Source organism: Pezoporus flaviventris, unplaced genomic scaffold (genome assembly GCF_033815535.1).
Source record: "Pezoporus flaviventris isolate CSIRO_AGI_PZ_B2104156 unplaced genomic scaffold, CSIRO_AGI_Pfla_v1 ptg000021l, whole genome shotgun sequence".
Taxonomy (NCBI): domain Eukaryota; kingdom Metazoa; phylum Chordata; class Aves; order Psittaciformes; family Psittacidae; genus Pezoporus; species Pezoporus flaviventris.
Window position 1 is genome coordinate 75,234 of NW_026892569.1, and position 19,129 is coordinate 94,362.

The window sequence follows — 19,129 nt, forward strand, 5'->3', positions numbered from 1 at the left end:
TCATTCTATCCCAAACGCTGCAAGGACTATGCAACCAGCCGAGGCAAAACAAACACACCACCCAGGGAGAAGAGGGCAGCATGCTGTGATGGCAGCAGTTTAGGTAATAGTGTCTCACATTGACAAACTTGATGTTTTGTTGATTTTATTTTTTCCATTTAATTTCCTTGCAGACACCTATGCAGTGGCCACGCACCTACCTTGTAGGTGATCACCTTAAGAGGTAACCAGCTGTGTTGTAAATGGACACCGACTTTCCATCAGTGAATGCTGTTTGGATGTTAATGCCTGGCCTTTCATTGGTGAGTCACATTATTCCTATCACTGCTTACACTGAGAGTATGCACTTTTGGCTGCTTTAACATCACAGGGTTTAGAAAGTGTCTTAAAAAAAAAAAATTACAAAGGTGTAAAACCATTTCCTTTGGAAAGAAAAAAATGAAGAAGAGGCAATAAAGCTAATAAGCACTGGGCTTTATTTTTCATTCCCACTTTACTTACAACCAAAGAGCCTGTACCCAAGGTTGATCCAAGGGAGCTTTATTATTCCTAGCATTGCTCGAGGTCTATACATCCTCTCTTGACTTGAAGCATCAAACCCTGGCACTCAGCACAGCCATCCACTAACCCGAGATGGACAAAGGACCCCAAGAGCATAGGCATCGTGACACACTGCAAAACACATCCATTACCCCACAGCTACTGCTGTGGCTGCCACCTCAGGATGTTTCTATTCCATTTCATTTACCCCCTTTAAATACCCCAGCATTTCCAGGAATATCAACCATGCAGCAGCATAGAGCTGAGCAAGGCTTAACCAGCACTGTGCCCTACATGCAGATATGTCTTTATACCCCCAAAACACATGGCAGAGGGGCACAACCTGGCCCACAGCTCAAACGTAGCTCAACCCTGCAGCATGTACAGTTCCCCCCAACTCTCATTTGCAAGTTATTTTATCATAAGCAAGCAAACATCCACAGCATGGAGCATGCTTTAAAGAGAAACCAGCATCTTCTGTAGCAGAAAGAAAACCCAGTGACTGTGAGCTCCTTGCACATTCACCTCTGCAAAAAATATTCCAGTTCTCTGGCAAATAATGTATGTTTAATATAGGAAAAAAGACTGAGCACACAGACATTTGCCAGCCTGGACTAGCTGAGATTTTCAGTGACTACCAGAAGCATTGCTTGATGTAGGGAACAAATACTAATGGCAGAGACTCAGTGCCAGATCCTGGGATAGTGTCACCCCTATCAGACCCAGGAGGTCACAGGAACCTTCCCTAGGGATGGGAGAGCTGCGGGACAAGGAGCAGGGCAGAGTCCAGGTCAAGAGTGGTGCCAGCTCCAAGAGGAACAGTTCCCTGGTGTTTGGAGGGGGTCATTGACATTACAGGAAAATCCTGGCACTGCAGCATTTCAGGCACAACCCCCCAGACAGCTTAGGCTGAAAAGCTGCTTTCTATAACATTCCTGGTCAAACCCAGCCAAAATAAAGGCTCACAATTTAAATGCTTAACAATGTTCAGCACTGCAGTAGAACACAGTGCTGCTCTGTGGAAACACACTTGCCTGCAGTAACAGCATTTGGAGGCAGGCAAGGGGCTGGGGAGCCTGGTTTTGCATTCCCATTTCAGGACTAAAGCTCACAAGCAATGAGCTGTCAGTGTCCTGGGGCAGAGCTGCACCCTTCCCATCTCTCCAGGGTTAAACCAGTCTCCCTGTGTGCCAGCTTGTTATTTATGCATTACTGTACACTAAGGAGGAGAAAGCCACAGCTACATGTTGCTGCAATTTTATATCATTTGCTTTCAGAAAGTAATCACCCGGGTTAATCAGATTCTTCAAACCCATGGCTTTAGTACAGCTGTCAGCAGCCTGTTAGTCTAAGCTTCCAGTATGGATTTCCAAAAATATGAATAACCCTTAGTTTTGACCACAGCCATAGGTTTAGTATGCCAAAAGTGACTCTTGAGATGTGTTATTTCCAAAAGCCTATTGCAAGATCATAGTCATAAGAAGCTTGGAAAGACTTTATAAAAAGAACAGCACAACACAGAACCTCCTTTCAGTCCCTCCTAGTCAGATACACTATGTACCTCCCATCCACAGGCACATGAGTTTCTCTTGCTTCTTCCCCAAGGGAAATAATCTCCTGCAAGCTGTATTGGATGCAAGGGGGCACTTAGTTGCTTGCAAGTGAATAGCCAGGCTCTTAATTGCATTTTAACCTTTCCCTTCTCATGTACTTGTCAAATAACCCCAGTTCTGGGACCTCGGGGACCCGGCTTTGGCCCAGGCTGCTCCCTGCTCAGAGGTGTTTGCTTTTGCTGCAGGTCGTGCACAGGAGGCTGGTGTTGTCCAGAGTGAAGGGTTTGCCACTCAGCAGCGTCTCACACTCCAGGCAGGCAAAGTGCTTCTTGTGCCAGGCCATGCCTTCTGCCTGCTGGTAGTCTTCCGAGAAGATGATCTACAGGGCAGACAGACAATTGCTTATTTCCACTGTCTCATCAAGCTGGAGCATGGCAGGAACAGGGAGAGCCCACCCCATGCATCCCACCAAATAGTCAGCCATGGAGCCAGGCTTTGGAAGGAGTAATTAAGAGATAGGACGTCCTGAGCAATGAGTCATGGGCTGCAATTAAGCAGTATAAAACCATCAGGTTTTAAATACAGCTAGAGCTTGATTGTTGCTCTGAGATAGATACAGCATCTCCAGCTGAGACTATCATTAATATTACTCCATTTTGCCCCATTTTCTTTAGACATCTCCAGCTCCACAGCAGCCCGGTAACCAGCACCAGAAGGATGCCTCTCCTAGGAGGCACGAGTAGGCAGGCAGGTTAAGCAGCCCTCAATTAACCCACACCAAGACCCCAACAGGGTCGGGGAGCAGCCGGTCCATACCTCATCGCAGCCAGCGCAGCGCGGCCGGAGGCTCTCGCAGTAGTGGCGCCCGCACCAGGCGGCCCCGCTCTTCCAGAAGTAGATGAGGTCGACAAGGGGCTCGGAGCACCGGCAGCACACGAAGCATGCTGGGTGCCACTGCCGGGAGTAGCCTGCCCTGTCGGCATACACCACCGGGCAGTCCTCCGGCAATGCCTGCTTGCAGGTCTCACAGTGCTGCAACAGAGACAGTGGAGTGAGCATGGACCACGTAGCTGGTTAAGAGCACAGTTAGCAAACCACAACACCAGGCTCTCTAAGCGCATCCTCAATGCTTCCTGCTTCTACATAGCCTGGAGGACCTGTGGTTTCCCTGCTCAACATCCCATAGCACCAAGGAGGACAGTGGAAATAAAATGTTTAATTCCAGGCCTGCTAAGCTGTGCAACTTTGGTTGCTTTCATTTGAGCTCTTGTTCTGTGAAGGGAATCTTGAGGGTACCAAAGCTCGACTTCACAGCTGTATCACCAGCCTGAAATGAGGCTATAGAAACAGTGCAGCGAGGTGGAAGAACAAGGAAATGCTAAACTGAAGAGAAAGCAATGGTTGCAGCTCAAGAAAAGTGCTGAGAAAACATCTCAATCGTGCAGTAGGACTCAAACAACACACAGCATCACAGGGCATTCACAGCCAACAGAACCAAGATGTCTCAGCCTACCACACTTCACATCCTGTGCAAACACTTGGACCAGTGCTATGCATGGATGGAGTATCAAGATGTAAAATAATTAAAAGTCATTATAAATACATATTGGCTAGTCTTCCCCTGGAATACTGTTTAGTTCTGTCCACAGCCAGATCCAGGCAGGTAGGAATAGCACTGCCCACCATCAGTTAAGTGTCTGGCCTTTGGGACCCTCCTCCCAAGCTAAAACCAAAATCACCAAAATGCCAAGGCTTCCAGAGTTAGAACATCCTCTACTGCTGAACTGCAGCACAGCAAAGATGTTATTTTGCATAGAGATTAGAGACTTGGTTCTTTTCTCACTACATTTTAATATATATATCTATGCATAAGACAGATGTCACTTTCAGCACAGTGCTTTCAGTTTATAACAGCCCAATTATTAGACTTGGCTAATCTGAAGATTAATTAACATTTATGCACATTACACACAAGGCCAACCGGGCTTACTCTTTATCTGTGCCTGCAGAGTGATCCTGTGATTAGCTTAGAGCAAGCTTTAAAGCTCTCCTCTCGGAGGCTGACAACTGATGAGCTGTTATTTAAATTCCCATTTAAGTCTGGATAGTCCAGGTCAGGATAACAACTTGGAGCCTGTGCTTTGTCACTCCCTAAACAAAACACTCTTAAGTAGCGGCTGGAGCCTCTTCCAGCAGAGCCCTTGGCTGCAAGGCCAGACTTCCACTAGCAGTCTGTTGAAGGTTTTTATGAAACCGAGATGCAGTGTGAAGCAGCTTGCGTGTCGCATGTGCTGTGGTTTCAGCTGCTGTGCCCAACCAGACTGTTTGCATGGCCTTGGCCCCCTTCCAGCATGCTCCAGGCAGCATGGGGTTGGGAGTTTCCTTGCATTCAGACGATGGATTTGCTCACAAATACTGATTTAAGCCAACAAGCTTCTAAAAGGTGGGTAGAAGGACACAAAACCAACATTTCTCACCAGAAGGTAAATAAAACTTCCTGAGCTGAAGGAAAACATCAGGGATGGGGCGAGAAGAGCGGGACATTGCACAGGGAAGCTGTGGTCCACAACCTGAGGAACACCACCCTGATGCCACAACAGACTGTGAAACTCACCCCTCTGTGATCCTCCCTGATACAACCCCAGTAAAGCAGCAGCAGAAACAGCCTCTCTGGGGCACAGAGGGAGTGGGGCTTCTCTGTGAACTATACATATGTCAAACCAAAGGCAAGTTTCCCACCACATCCACTCTTTTGCTAGTTCACAACCTGACTGCCAAAGAGGCCATTCTTTGCATCTGGGGAGTTTTCTTAAACTCATTTTGCCCTTTACATAGCAGAAGGCTTCAGGCCCATCTACACCCACCAAGTGGCTTTTCTTTGTTTTGTTACTATTATTCCTAGCACTCCTCATTATTGCCTCCTCCTTGGTTCAGTCTGGATTTTCATTAGCTGCCCAGCAGTCCTTGGAGTGGTTCCACCACACTGATGGGCATCTCCTATTTTACCAGGAAATCCAGTATGACTAGTGAAGGCAGCAATAGAAGAGAGACAAAATGTTTCCTGGCTTGGCTTTTCCGCAAGTCTGAAAGGGGATATGTCTGCTTACACCACTCCTACTGCAAAGGGCTTCAGACGCATTTCTAAGTACTCCCAAGACCCACACCAAAGAAGGAGTAAGCTCAGTGGCGCGGAAGCCATGCTATTTCTGGTCTGTATGAACAAGGAAACGGGTACATGAAGCTGCCATGCTCAATGTGGATCACTACTGGTACACCAGCCTCACTGGCAGGGGGGGCAGATGGGCACCAATGGATTCTGCACCCATTGTGTGCGACTAAGACCATATTTTTCCTTATACACCTGATACCTCCCCAAGGCACCAGATTTGCGTGAGACAGGGCAGCAGAGCCCAACCCTGCAGCTGCCTTCGGGGGTGACAGTGTGGAGAAACCAGAGCCATCCATCCCAGCCCTGCTTATCTTGCAAGATCTAACAGCGAGAACAAACACGAGCAGCTTTCCAACTCTGAGCTCAAGTTTCTTGCCAACAAGAACTGTTAGAAAAACAACTTTGCTGTTTCTTTCTATGGCAGTTATCCACAGGGCTTTTCCTAAGCATCATATAACTTCCACCGCTCTGCCATTTACACTAAATAAAGTGGCTCTTCAAATTTAAGATGGCATTACAGCTTGGTACTTATTTTACATCTCCATCATGTAAGGAGAGGAGTGAAGACTTTATTAGCAGAGTAACCAGAGCTGTTGGCCAAGAAAGTGTCCCTTTCTCCTAAGCTTTTCCAAACTCACCCTCTCCACTAGCAGCTACTTTGCAATCGCATCTCCCACAGAATGAGTGCCACAGATGCTACAAGGCTTCCCCAGAATACTCCCTACATTGGTAACCTCAAGCTTTTTGGGACAATGGCTAATTCTAATCAATTGCTTCAGATTTTTTTGATTCCAGCACAATTGCTCATAATACCTGAAGACTTTCCAGTTCTGAGGGGGTTAAAGATGATTTTATGCTCAGTGGAGAACACTCAGCTCCTAGGACAGACTTATTGCAGCCATGGGGCCCCTTCCCTGCAGCCAAGATGAGTTCAAAAAGCTGTTTGAGCTCAGATGCCTCTCTCATGGCGATTTACATTGGCCCTGTATGTTTTCCTTTGCACACCAATTTCAACACAGCTGGCCTGAGTGTGCAATAAGAGGTTTAACAACCTTAGCACAGGGACCACACAAACACCCAAGGAAATTCCAGCTTATTTCCTGGTGCAGCTTTGGTGCTTTCTGGGTTCATTCTCTTGTAGAGCAAAGGTAACGTTTTTGTTTTGGAGTGTGCTGATGTACATTTCAACCCTGAATACAGCAAGAACATTAAAACCTCCAGTATCACTGGCTTTATGCACTTCATTTCTCAGTCCCTTCACATCTATTCTCAGCCTTCATACAGCTCATTTCACTCACATCTACTTTCAGCCTCACACACATTGCAAAGTAAAGTGCTATCTCATTTTTCTATGGCAGAACTTTCCCACTGCAGTTTCATGAAAGCCAGCAGACCTTCTGGAAGTTCAGCACATTTCAGATCTTGGGACATAGTCCATTCCTATCAGGTCAGCATCATTAATTCCCGCACAGGACATCAAATCAACATGGGCACTGTTTTCTTAGAGGGGGAAACAGAAGTCCTGTCTTAGTACAGCAAGAAACCACAGCACTCCATGGGGCTGCTGTAAACTGAGCTGCACAGTGCATTGGTCAAAGTGGATCTTCTACAAGTGGTTTGATTTTTGAAGTGGTTTGATTTTTCAGCTAGTGCCTTGAGAAAAATGATGCTTTAAGGAGAACAACATCACAGCTATGTAATTTTGGAAGGACAAACTTGCAGTCTAAGTAAACCTGCAGTGCTAAGTTAACTTTTATTAATAAATGTTTAATAGAAACCTTCCTTTCCTGGCTATGTTTTAGATTTCTTTTTTGCCTGATTCAGTATTTTGTTGCAACGGTGAAAAACTTTTACTGTATCACTGGGCTCTGAAAGTCCGATGCATGTTAGCAGAAAAGGCCATAGCAGAGGGGATACATTACCCAATATGGAATGAAAATGAAAACTGCTCTGAACATGTTACAATCTCAGTGCAGCAATGGCGAGAAAAATCTTGTCTTATAAACCCTCAGACACCATTTTTCTTTTACAGCTTTAAAACCTCTGCTGCAAGTCACCCTCACAAGGGACAGTTTGATATATTTTCACTCACCATATTTTATGATAAGCATTTGTTCAGCAACCACAATGGCCACTCCAGACAGCGCTGGGAGAATATAAATCTGAAAGGGTGTTAGGGAATCTCAATCATTTCCCTGTGGAAATGTATTTTTATGCCCCGGGGACATCTGTTCAAAGTTCCCCCAAGCGATTACAGCCCTGGAAGCATTATCTCCACGTTCACAGCTCTGCATTAATTACAGCGAGCCACCACCTCCTGTCACTTGCAGTCTTTCCACTTGCTCTGGTCTGGATGCCCAGCTGGAAACACTCACTGACTTGCAGTGAGATGCCTTGAGTACCTTACTGACTCCCAAACACCTAGGGCAGAGCTGCAAAGAATCCGAAGTCAAAATCACTGCTTGTGCATCTAGCAGAGGGTTTACTTACCCTGGCGGTTCAGCACAGTTTTTGCTGTGGAGGGAGGGTGATGAAGAGGAGATTATAACCACCTCTCTTCACCCCTGTTATACAGACAGGCAGGACTGGCAGGAGTACACACGTCCCACTAGGGTGTTTCATAGTGCTCCACAAAAGCATGCCATGATGGAACTGAGCATTGCAGCACTGCTTCAAGTTGTTTGAAAAAGCACTGCAGCAGCCCCGCAGAAGCCCACAGGAGCAGTATTATGAACAAGGAACAGACGTCCCAGGCTGATGCAATCTTTACCCACCTCTAGTGGAGACCAAAGCTGTTCCCTGAAAGCTCCCCAAGCTCCAAGCAGAGCCGGGACACCCCATCCAGCCCATCCCACCGCCACGGACCACAGCACTCACATACTGCCCTCCTGCAGGCACGTTCTCCAGGGCCCCATTGGTGGACTCAGAGGGTTTGCTGGCTCCAATGCTCTTGTCCTGCTGCTTCCCCTCCTCCTTGCCTGCGCCACCCTGGCCCGGCAGAGCCACCTCCCCAACGCCCAGCGCCTCGGCTTTGTACTTCTTCACAAAGTCTTCCATCAGCTTCAGCTCGCCCTCGGCGAGGCCACGGCAGTGGGACGGGTCCTGGTCGTACAGCGGGAGTTGTCTCATCAGCTGCCGACGACGGTAGTAGGCCCCCTCCGTTCCTGCCACCGGCTGCATCTCCTTCGGGATCAGCTCCAGGTACTGCATGGCCTGGGATGGAGAGAGCACCAACAGTTACTGAGCTGCCTTTGGCAGGGAAGCGCAAGTGCTCATCACATCCACAGTACTTTGCAAACAGATGCTCTGCTCACATTATGGAGCAGTGGCAGAAAACACGGTCCTTCCTTTCTCCCTTTGTGTTTTTCTAACATTTCAGGAATGAAAGGCTAAACTTACTCAGATGCAAGCAGTAGCCAGGCTACATGTAAAATAAGTACCAGGCTACATGTAAAATAAGTACCAATCACTTCATCCTCAGAAAACAGGTTGGGTGGGGGTTTGGATTTGTTTGGAGTTTTTCTTCATTTTTTGTTTGTTTTGGGAGTTTTGGGTTGTGTGCTGTTTTTTAAGCCAAAGAAAACCCCCAGAACTCCCCAGGAAAGCATTGAAGACTTACTTAGTTTTACACCCAGATCCCAACACACCATCCCTCACATGCCACTATCCTGGGCTGCTGAAAAGACCAGAAATCTATAAATATCAAAACTCAAGACCAGGCAGCTTCCTACTGCCTTGTGCCAGGACAGGGAGAGCTCCAAGGAGCAGGTCAGCCTGCATCAAGACACCCCATAGCCCCCATGGGTTGCATGAAGCATAGTTTACAGTAAAAGCTCCCCTTTTATCAATTAAACCCAGAATCTTAACTCAGGGAAAAAGCAGTCAGCAGCTGAGTCTGTACGTAACACAGAGCTGCCAATGCTGCACAGATACTGATTCTGCAGTAAAAGGAAAGCGTTTGGTCATTGATGCCTTGCAATATGGAAAGTAAATGCCAAGAAGCCATCAAAAATAAAGCCTCCTACTCAACTGGCTACTAGCTGCTGTCTTAAAAGCAGATTAAAACGTAATCTTGCAAGAGGTCTGCCCCAAACTGAATTAGCACTTGCAGGACAGTGGGGTCTGCACAGTTAACTTCTGCTGGCCTGGTACTGAGGGGAAGGGAGGCTCCATTCAAGGCATTTTTCCTATTGTAGTGTGAAGAGCTATGGGGCAGCCAGTTGGCACTCTGCCATTCCGCTTTAAAGACCAGCATCCATCTGCATTAGATTTGTTTCTGACTTGGTCAGCATTTGAAATCTGAATTTTACAAACCATAGGGAAGTGATTAACTGTTTACTGTGCATGGGCCAGGTCAGTTGGGTCTTTAAATGCAGAAACATCTGCATGGCACCAAACAGCTCATCACACCTGCAAGAACTTCAAAGTCAGCTTTCACCTCAGCTACTTTCAGCCCCATAGAATCATTGCAGGGCAAGATTTCTGCCTGAAGATTCACAGCAGCAACAGATGAATTATTTAATGAGTCAGGGCCTCTTCCCTATTTCTTAGTGTGCATGTTAACATTGCTGCACAGTATGTTACACATCAACACTCAGTATACTATGCCTCTGTGCAATGGCAGGATTCATATTCAGGAGTTTTTCCAGGGGAGGAAGAAGCACATGGGAGAAGGTGCTGCTTGGGAATAGCTGGTTAGAGAGCTACAGGATGCTGTAGAAGTGATCTGGTGCACAGATGGCTTTCACAGAAGTGAGAAATCCTAATAGGAACTACAGAAGCAGGAAAACAGAATTCCTGACAGCTCCTCCCCGGCCTCACACAGGCACTGCCCTACAAAATAAGGATACTGCTGGTATTATCCAACAACTGGAAAGAAAAACAACCAAAGCTTCAATGCTGTACAACACAACTTCGGGACAGCAAATGCTGCACAGTCTGCACTGGCTTGGTGCAGCTGCAGCAAGAGCACTAGCAGAGCATTAGCACAGTAGGATCTTAATGGAAGAAATTCTTAATCCACTACAAACGTGCCAAGACTAATGAACACTTCTACCAGCACTGTGAGAAAGCACCATGCCAGCACATGCATGTGAAGCGCCTCGTTCCACTCTAGCACCAGACTCTCCACTGCCAGTACAAAACATCTGTGCTGAAAGTGAGAGAGAGAAGCAAAGTCTTAAGCCTTTCTTATAAGTACAGCTGGAGTGCTCAGTGGCAGGGTCCAATATCTGCCCAGAAACACGGTAGGATTTCACTCACTGATCAACAGAATGCTTAAGGTTATAATTGCCGATGTCATAAAACATCCACAGAATACCTCAGGGAAAGCAGGATGAGGAAAAGTTGTTTCTTTTGCTGCTACCATGTATTACTATGGTGAAATGCTTTACTCTATTGCCTTAGTGCAGGTAACAATGAAAATCTAAAATGCTCTTCCTCAAAATTAACTACTGCACATCAGGTATTTTATGATCTGTTCTTTTCACTTTCCCCAAGGACCCTAACTATTTCATTGCTTCTCCAGGCATGGCTTAATGAAAACACACTCTGGACTTCCTTCTATTATTGGACCCTCCAAGACAACGATATTAAAAACAATCCCAAGTTTCCAACGTGCCTTCAGAAGGAAGCCACTGGAGTGAGTCAGTTATGCACTAAAAGCTTTTTGGCCCAAATCTCTTTCAAGCTATCCTGAGAATAGCCGACATCCCGCATCGCTCCTGAAAGTCTGTCAAATTGATCTTCAGACCAAAATTCATCAAGGCTATCTACAAACTTCCTGGATGTTGGTTACTTGAACTAAGATATCTTCTAGCCCATTCAGGCAATATGAAGAGTTCAAAAGCTTTCATGAAGCATGTACCCTCTAAGCTGCCCCTTTGCCAGAATCCATGGGGGGGGAGTTTGCCCCACTGGGTGGCGGAGCTGCCAGGCTCCCCAGTGCCCCTATTGGACAGGGATCACCCCAAACATGCACCCACAAGGTTCATGGTTGGGGTTCAGGCCCATAGAAGAAGAAAGCAGCCCAGAAACTGCAGAGTTTGGGCATCCTTCACAGTAAGGAAGTGACCCTGCCCCAAGGAGCTGGCAGCACAGCACTGCAGCCAGCTCAGAGCTGTGAAACCCAGGCTTCTGGTAAATCCCAGGCTGGGCAGCAGGCTGAACGATCAGGCTGGATGGGAGGAGTGCCATCATTGTTCTCTCTATCCCTCATGAGCTCCTTGATTCCTCCTGGGACTTGCGGAAGGCAAACACTGGTTAAACAAACATTCCTGCTAGGCAAGCTCCTACCAAAGGGAAGGGAAGGGAAGGAGGCCGAGAGCAGCAGCACTACAATTAAGCAGACAGCGAGTCAGCTGCATGGGGGTCTCGGTCCCTCATTGAACCCAAGTGGTCTGCTCCAATTGGCACCACAGGTCACAACTGCATTTTCAATGCAGATTTCATGCCACCTGCAGTCAGCCTTTCCAAGGGGGGTGGGGGCAAGTGAGTTAAGAAGAATCAAGTCTGCCTCTTGGGCCTGAAGCTGCAATTTCACATTTGTTTCAATTCTTTATAAAAATCTGGTTGCAATTTCCAGCAGCTTTAAACTATTTAATCTGAAGAGCAAAAGCTGTCCACTAATGACAGTGTAATATATAACGGTTTTAGTACCACAATACAGTTAAAAGTCAGTTAAATGCTTTCCCTCAAGAAGTGCTCTGCTGGCTAACACTTCCATACACCAAAACACACGTCCATTCCTTCCCACACAGCAATATTACTTGCCTGGATGGAAGCTGGGGCTGTGGGGGCTTGTTTTCAGATCCAGCCCTGAGCACAGGGCCATACTCCCCATCTCACTTTCTTACCCTGAGTTCTCTTCACAAAACCTGAACACAAATGTTTTCTTTTATTTGGACCAGACTGTGTTTATCTGTAAGGAAACAGATCCCAGCTCAGTGCTGGATCTGGGAGAGGTTCCTCAGGAAGCAGCAACGGGCAGAGTTCATGCCCATGCTGGCAAGAGCTGTGGGCAGGATGCTCTCAGCCACAGACCTCAGCTTCACTTTCCTCCAAGCTATCACGCCTTGGCACCATGAGTTTCCATGTTCCTGCTCCACAGGGAAGGAAGATCCATGAGTCTGCTGGGAATAGGGACAGGCTGCTGTTGGAGAGTCCCTGGGCACAGGGGCTCCAAGCCCAGTGCTCTGCTCAGTCAGCTTGGGCTGCTGCAGGAGGATGTTTCCTACTAAAGCAATGCTCTTCTGGGAGCAGGACATGGAGAGCCCCAAGGAACAACCACCCAACTGCCCACCGCCACAAGAAGTTCAACCTCCCCTCCCTCTCCTCTGCTTGCCCAGCAGATCTGAGCTGAAATTAAAGGGAACAGCATTACAAAGCAGTTAAGCCATGAGCCGATTGCTGTCAGCACGCTGTTTTGGCTCTTTCAGTGTTCCTACAGACAGTTGTCCAGGGCTGAGGTGATACAGCATTCAACAGAAAACAAGGCTGCATTCTGGGGGGGGACTTAGGGCCATTCTGTGATTTACAGCAGCACAAGTGAGCAGTAGTTGCACTCCTGGTTAATAAGCTTGAGATGCCAGGTCTATTTTAAGTCCAAGATTTTAATAACTACCTCATCAAGCAAAGAAAAAATAATTATCTTCTATTTTAAAGACAGCCATTATTTTGCTATCGTCATTAAAGCCCACTTCTATAACAGAGTGATTTACAAACACAGCACTGGATGTAGATGCAGCATTACTTTTTTCCACACTGATTTATTTTCTCTGCTTCTGAGGCAGACTGAAGCATGATTTCCTGAAGTGTTTGCTGAAAAGACCTCCAGGTTAGTGAAAGTGTCCCAGCTACCTCCACCTCTGGAGTTAACTTCTTGTCCTCGTCCCACATCTTGCACAGCTTTCTGTCTCCTTGGTGCCCAGGGAAAGGACCAAACCCCAGCCCTGACACCACAAGGTGGCCTGGAAGAATCGCTCCCACATCCAGCCCATGGCTCTGGAGCAGGCAGATGCCTGCTTGGGCTGTGCAGGTATTGTACAACTGACAGGACAGCAGAGATGGGATCTCTCCTCAGCAATGTTTTTACTGGACATGAGCTTTATCAAAACAGTGAGCATTCTAGTTGTAAAACCCATTAAGACTTCTCCTAGAAATGTAAGCAAAGCTATAAAAACCCAAAAGCAATCCATTCCCCTCTCCCACCTAGCCCAGTTATTTATGTGGTTTTCCAAAATACAAGATGTTATGTGCATTTTAGCTCTCTGAGACAAGTTGTATGTTTTACTGTTTTTCCGCCTAATAACTTTATTCCAGAGCTATGTTATGATCTCCATTAAACAACAACTACCCACCAAACGCACCATGGATTATCTTACCAGCTTCTGGGTGAGCCCTGGTGGAGCCCATTCATACGTGATGGTGTCAAAAGTGGGGTCTTTCCGGGAGACGATGGGGTTGGTGATGATCATGCGGTTCCTTTTGTAGATGCGGATGCCATCACCTCCTTTCACCCGGGCAGTGAGCGTGGCGTACTTGGAGTCTGAGAGCAAGCGCCCAATCTTCCGATCATCCTCCAGATCCGAGCTCAGGCTGTGATCCTCCTGGCTGCACTTGCATGACTTGCAGATCTTCCTGTGGGTGACAAGCAAGAGCATGCTTTTGATGGGAGCTGGGCCATAAGAGGCATATGATCATGTGATGGCGCAGCCTCTTCCAAAGGTTGAGCACAGAGCAGGGTTATGGCATAAGACCTGTGGCATGTGGGCTCCAACAGGTCCATGTCCTCCTTGTGCTGGGGGCCCCAGAGCTGGACACAGTACTCCAGGTACAAAGATCACACTGCTGGTGATGCAGCCTGGAAAGCCAACCATAGCCTGGGTTGCAAGTACACATTGTCAGCTCATGTCCAACTTTTCCTAACAGGGATTGGCAGTGGCAGAGCAGAAAGCCACAAAGCCCAACCCCAAGCAAAAGCAGCTGCAGCAGTGCTGATATAATGCTGCCTGCCACCCACCACGGGGAGCTACCACTATCTGTGCACTTTGAAAGCCCCTTCAAGCACCACTGTATCTCCCACCCTCACCAGTCCCCAACAGCTAAGCACCAGCACTACCTTCTACAAAGCTTTACATACCATTAAAAAAGTGACTGCTAAAAGGAATTGATACTTCAGTGTCTATCATTTTAATTATCATATCTTTATGATTTATAGCTAAATCTATAAGGCCACTCTCTGCTGGCCAGCTTTTCAATCAAATGCTAACAGCATAAAGGACAAAGTAACTCTGATGCAACCCCAAGTATTTCAGCAGGATCCTGGGACAAGCAGTATTCAAACCAGCCTTTAAGTCAATTAAAAAAGTAGTGATTCCACCAAATGTGTTTTAAAGTTTGGATTTCCACACAGCTGAGGCATTGATCTCAGGAACTGAAGGCTGTAGGATACTATTGCACAGTGAAGCCTACTGAAGCTTGCCAGCAGCACACCTAAAGACCTCAGGCCCCCATGTGCTACTGTGATAGGATCTGGCTGTCCCACAGCATTCAGGAGCTCTCCAGGCTCACAGAAAAGAGTCCAGTGTTTTGCAAGACAGCCTCAGAGAGCACCAATTCTTTTTTAATTAATGACATCTGGATAGCTCCCTTCTATTTCAAAGCCCCCTTTGTTTCTCCCATTTGGGTTTGCAAGCAGATAGGGCAGGAGCCTGCTGCCCCTGCCCAGAGCTCAACACCCAGTATGGTCAGCCCCCATCAGCTACCAATATTGGTGGCTATTTACTTTAATTAGTGTTTTTAAGTGGAAAAACAGAAAATAAATTGTCAAATAACAAGACACTTCTGGCACTTCAGCCGTTTGGATGCTCAGGATGGCCATCAGCAACAGCCACCATGGTGCTGCCAAGCAGAACACAGCACTGAGCCCCCACCAAGGGCTTTCACTGTGCCAGCTCTGCACCCACAAAGCCCTCATGGACAATGGTGACAGCCAGGCACCTGGCACACCTCCTGCCAACGGACAGGATTGTCCTTTCAGTCAGCATTTCTCTGTCTCCAAAACAAGCAAGGATGTAATTGTTTTCACAAACTGATTTCCAAACAATCTGACAGGCTGGGAAGGCAGCATGTGGCAGGCAGAAGATCCTGTACACAGAGGATCCATGCTCCAGAACACACACTATGCAGTGCATCAAGTGGCTTGTGCAGAGCCATGTGGAGAAGCTTTGGCACCATGGTCCCTTCCCAACATCCCACTGAACAGCACCAGCCATGCAGTGCTGTACCAGGGATGGTCCCGTGTCTGGTGAGACCCTTCTTAAGATGGGTCATTTCCCATCCAGCTCTCTCTGTTCCCATGCCACAGCTCACTGCCAAGACCTATGAACAATCTAGCAGAGACAGTCAACTCCCAGGGAGGGGGCAATGGTAGCAGAAGTGGAAAAGAACCCCAAACCCAGGCATGAGACCCCCAGCTTGATTTAAGCAGCACCAGTGAGGGACGGGGGATAGAGAGCAGGGAGCATGAGCATCTCCCCAACTCAGCAGCTGTCCTAGCCAGAGACTGTGTCCTCTGCACCTCCCAACACACCTCAAGCTACCTGCAGTTCTTTGCATGCAGTCACTGGAGTCTGAACATCAACAGGACCAAAGGGACAGTGTCAGGACAGGGGCAGTCAGGACCAGGACATTACCTCCAAGAATGTGGCTCAAAGCCCGTGCACATCCCTCTGCAGCGTAAACAAGGCACACCTCTTCCTGACTGCATCTGGCTCACCGACATCTGGAAAAGAACAGGACACTGCAGTTGGAAATGCTTTATCCTCAAAGATTATCTGAGACTAGAATACTAATTCTGTGTTTTGTCCTTCAAATGATTTCTTCAGCCCTGTCTTATGTCCTGTGAAACCTCAAACCTCACAGAGGCCATTTGAGCGCTGTCCATGCAGACCTGCTCAAGTTTATTTAGAGATGCTTGGGATGAAGGCTTTCACCTTAAGAGAAGATGGCATGTCCGGAGCAGCGTAGGGGGGACAACACATCAAACACAGCAAGCATGCACACAGCCCAGATAGCCAGCTTAATCTCATACACAGAGGCCTCAGGTCTCATTAAAATGCTATTTTTATTTACTTTATATATTTGCAAATGATTCTGTGCAAGTGAAATTTCCTCCAGTGGGACATGAAGTGCACTGCCATAACCTAATGCTGAGCTTGCTTTACTGCAGCTTGGGCCTCCTTGGTCTTTCTACAGGGGCCCATCAGAAGAACAGTTAAGGCTGTAGAAGTTTCTAATGCTGGAGAGGCTGTTGCCTGCCTGTGCAGTATTAATCTAGTCCATATGAGCTTCTGCGTTATGACAGCATATGATCTTGTAATGAAAGACTATGTAAGCCTCCTCCAGGACCAGCTCCTCATCTTCCTCACCCAGCTCCAGCTCCTCTCCCCACTCAGCAACTCACAACCCTTGTCCATGCACACTGCCTCCCTCCCCAGCAAGGTCAGAGGCTTCCACAGCTTTAGATGGGGATGGGTAAAGGCAGTCTTTGCCAAAGCCCATATTCCAAGGGAGGGATCAATAGCAGTAAAAGAACAGAGGGTATTTTTAAAGCATGTAGTGAAGGAATGTGCTCAGCTCCTTCACTCTTCAGTGCTGTGGGTGGTTAAATCCCCTTTTGAGGAGGCTCTGCAGGGATCCTGCACGGGTGGCTGGGCATTGCAGGCAGTGATGTAGCTGGTGACCAGCCTGTAGCTCTGCCCAGCAGCACTGGGCTTCACAGCTCCACTGGGATGCAAAGCTGTTGATGACACTGGCAGCTGCCCCTTCCTCCTGCTCCTGCCCAGATCCACCCATCCAGCTTTCAGCAGTGGCTCCTGGGCTCCTCAAAGCTCCTGCAGGGATCTGGAGCGCCCCAAGGTCTCCTCTGACATTCAAACTCATACTCCAGTTCCCAAGAGAAAAAAGTTATTTTATGGCACTTCATTAGAAAAGGCATTTAATTGACTTGGAAACCCCAGTGTTGCTAATAAGGACAAAGCTTTTATGGACAGAGGGGTCTGGAAAGAGCTGGGTGCTGGTTTGCCGATTTTAAGGTAAAGGAGCCTTTACATAGTTGTTTTTGCACAGAACTATCAAGCCTCCACACAAGGCTGCTCGACCTTGAGAAGCACAGCCCTAAGGGTACGAAATGGCCCATTTCAGCTCACTTAGCCCCAGGGAATGCTATTTCATTTGTGCCTCCGCTTTCACCTGCAGTTTTCACCTCTTCTCACCTGCAGTTTTTCTAGATATTTTGAAGCCAGTGAAAAGACCTCTCGCTCTGGGAATTCATAAAAACACATCTTAAAAACAGCCTTAACACTCACACACACTCCCCACCCTGCCCCAGAGAAACAGGCCATTTGATTCTTCAGTTATGTGCCAGCTCTTCAAAAGAGAGAAGTTTAAGATCCCCACAGACCACACAATCTTGCCAGTTCTGTAATCATGTGCTCAGTGCCCACTAACTGATGGGGACTTTTAACAGACTCTGATCTTAATGAGTTAGAAGCTGAGTATAGGCAAGTGACTGTGAATGGCTGTTTATTTAAGATACAAACATCTGGATTAAATAAACTCATTTGGAAAAGCTTCATTACATACAAGAGGAAAAGCAAAGAGAAAAAAGCCTTACCAGTAGCAAACATCAGTACATGAAACCCCCATAACCAGACTGATACTTCGCAGTCTAATTAAGTGCCTGTTCAGGAGCTCACAGCCATTTGGGGTGACTACCAGCCTGTGACCTCCACATTGGTACGTATACCCAGCGTTTCACACTGTTCCTTCAGTGTTAACAAGCCCCTGTCTCGGTAGTTCATTCTACTTGTCCAACCATGACTTCTGGTGCATGTCCTAGGTCCAAGTGTAATTGAGAGTAACTGATGTTTACTCAGTCTAACCCACGGAACTATCTACTGAATCAGTGCTCCCAGAACAACCTCGTGCCAGCTTTCCAGAGCAGGCTGGCACTACCCATCACCCCAATTAGCTGCTAGGATCTCTGCCTCCAAGCTGTTGGATCTGTTTTAGACATCTACCCAACTCCAAACACTGCCATTCAATGGCTTGGTCATGACTGTCCATTGCCAAGGGCAGGGTGAGCATCCCAAAGCCTGCCAGCTGGCAGAGCTGGGATCAGATGGGTGGTGCCCCACATCACTGTGGGCTGAACAACAGACCCATAGACAAGTCCAACAAGCGGTTCCAAGCCAAAGGGTGGCACAGCCCCTCCAGACGGGGAAAGGGCACATAACCACTGGCTGCTGCTCTGCCTTGCCCTACAAGCTCAGGGTCCTCTGGGCAGCATCTCCTCACGGCTGCCCAAATCACAGCCACGTCTCTATTTGGAGGACAGCATTATCCCTCACTCCCTCAGAAGCGGAGGGAGGTTTGAGGCACTCATTTCCATCTCTGTGCAGGGGCCAAACCCAACAGGCGCTGCTGCCTGTTTTTCAGGCTGCCTGGTAAGAAAGACTTCCTGCCCAGATATGGAGCTTCTCCTCACAGCTCCGCTCCGGCTCCTTGAATATGCATAAAAGGAGATTTCTTTAAGAAACAGACATAAGACACTGCAAAAAAAAAAACAAAAAAAACAAAACAACCCAAATCCAGTAAGATAATGTGAAACAAATGCTCCCTTGACTATCTTAGACTCCACCTATGCCCAAGCCCATTTGGGAACAGCAGTGTTAAACAAGGCAATACTGGAGTTTAAGAATGTGAAGACATTTGTAATGCCTTTAAAAACAGGCCTGTGTCAACAAACCACTTGGAAGAAAAGCAAATTCTGCTCACCATGACTAGATATACAACGCATTTTGAG

The 19,129-nt window shown here is 47.4% G+C and overlaps 1 protein-coding gene across 6 annotated transcripts in view; it reads right to left on the reverse strand.

Annotated features, from left to right (window-relative positions):
* Positions 1-453: 453 nt before the first annotated feature.
* Positions 454-19,129, reverse strand: part of LMCD1 (LIM and cysteine rich domains 1) — a 38,178-nt gene continuing 19,502 nt past the window's right edge. For all 6 annotated transcript variants that reach the window (XM_061455679.1, XM_061455674.1, XM_061455675.1 and 3 more), the window contains 5 exons: positions 15,957-16,045; positions 13,644-13,899; positions 8,140-8,475; positions 2,910-3,125; positions 454-2,472 (listed from right to left, as the gene is read on the reverse strand). In XM_061455679.1, coding sequence (XP_061311663.1) covers positions 2,314-2,472; positions 2,910-3,125; positions 8,140-8,475; positions 13,644-13,899; positions 15,957-16,045 — 1,056 coding nt within the window. In that variant the 3' untranslated portion in view covers positions 454-2,313. The remainder of the gene's footprint in view (positions 2,473-2,909; positions 3,126-8,139; positions 8,476-13,643; positions 13,900-15,956; positions 16,046-19,129) is intronic.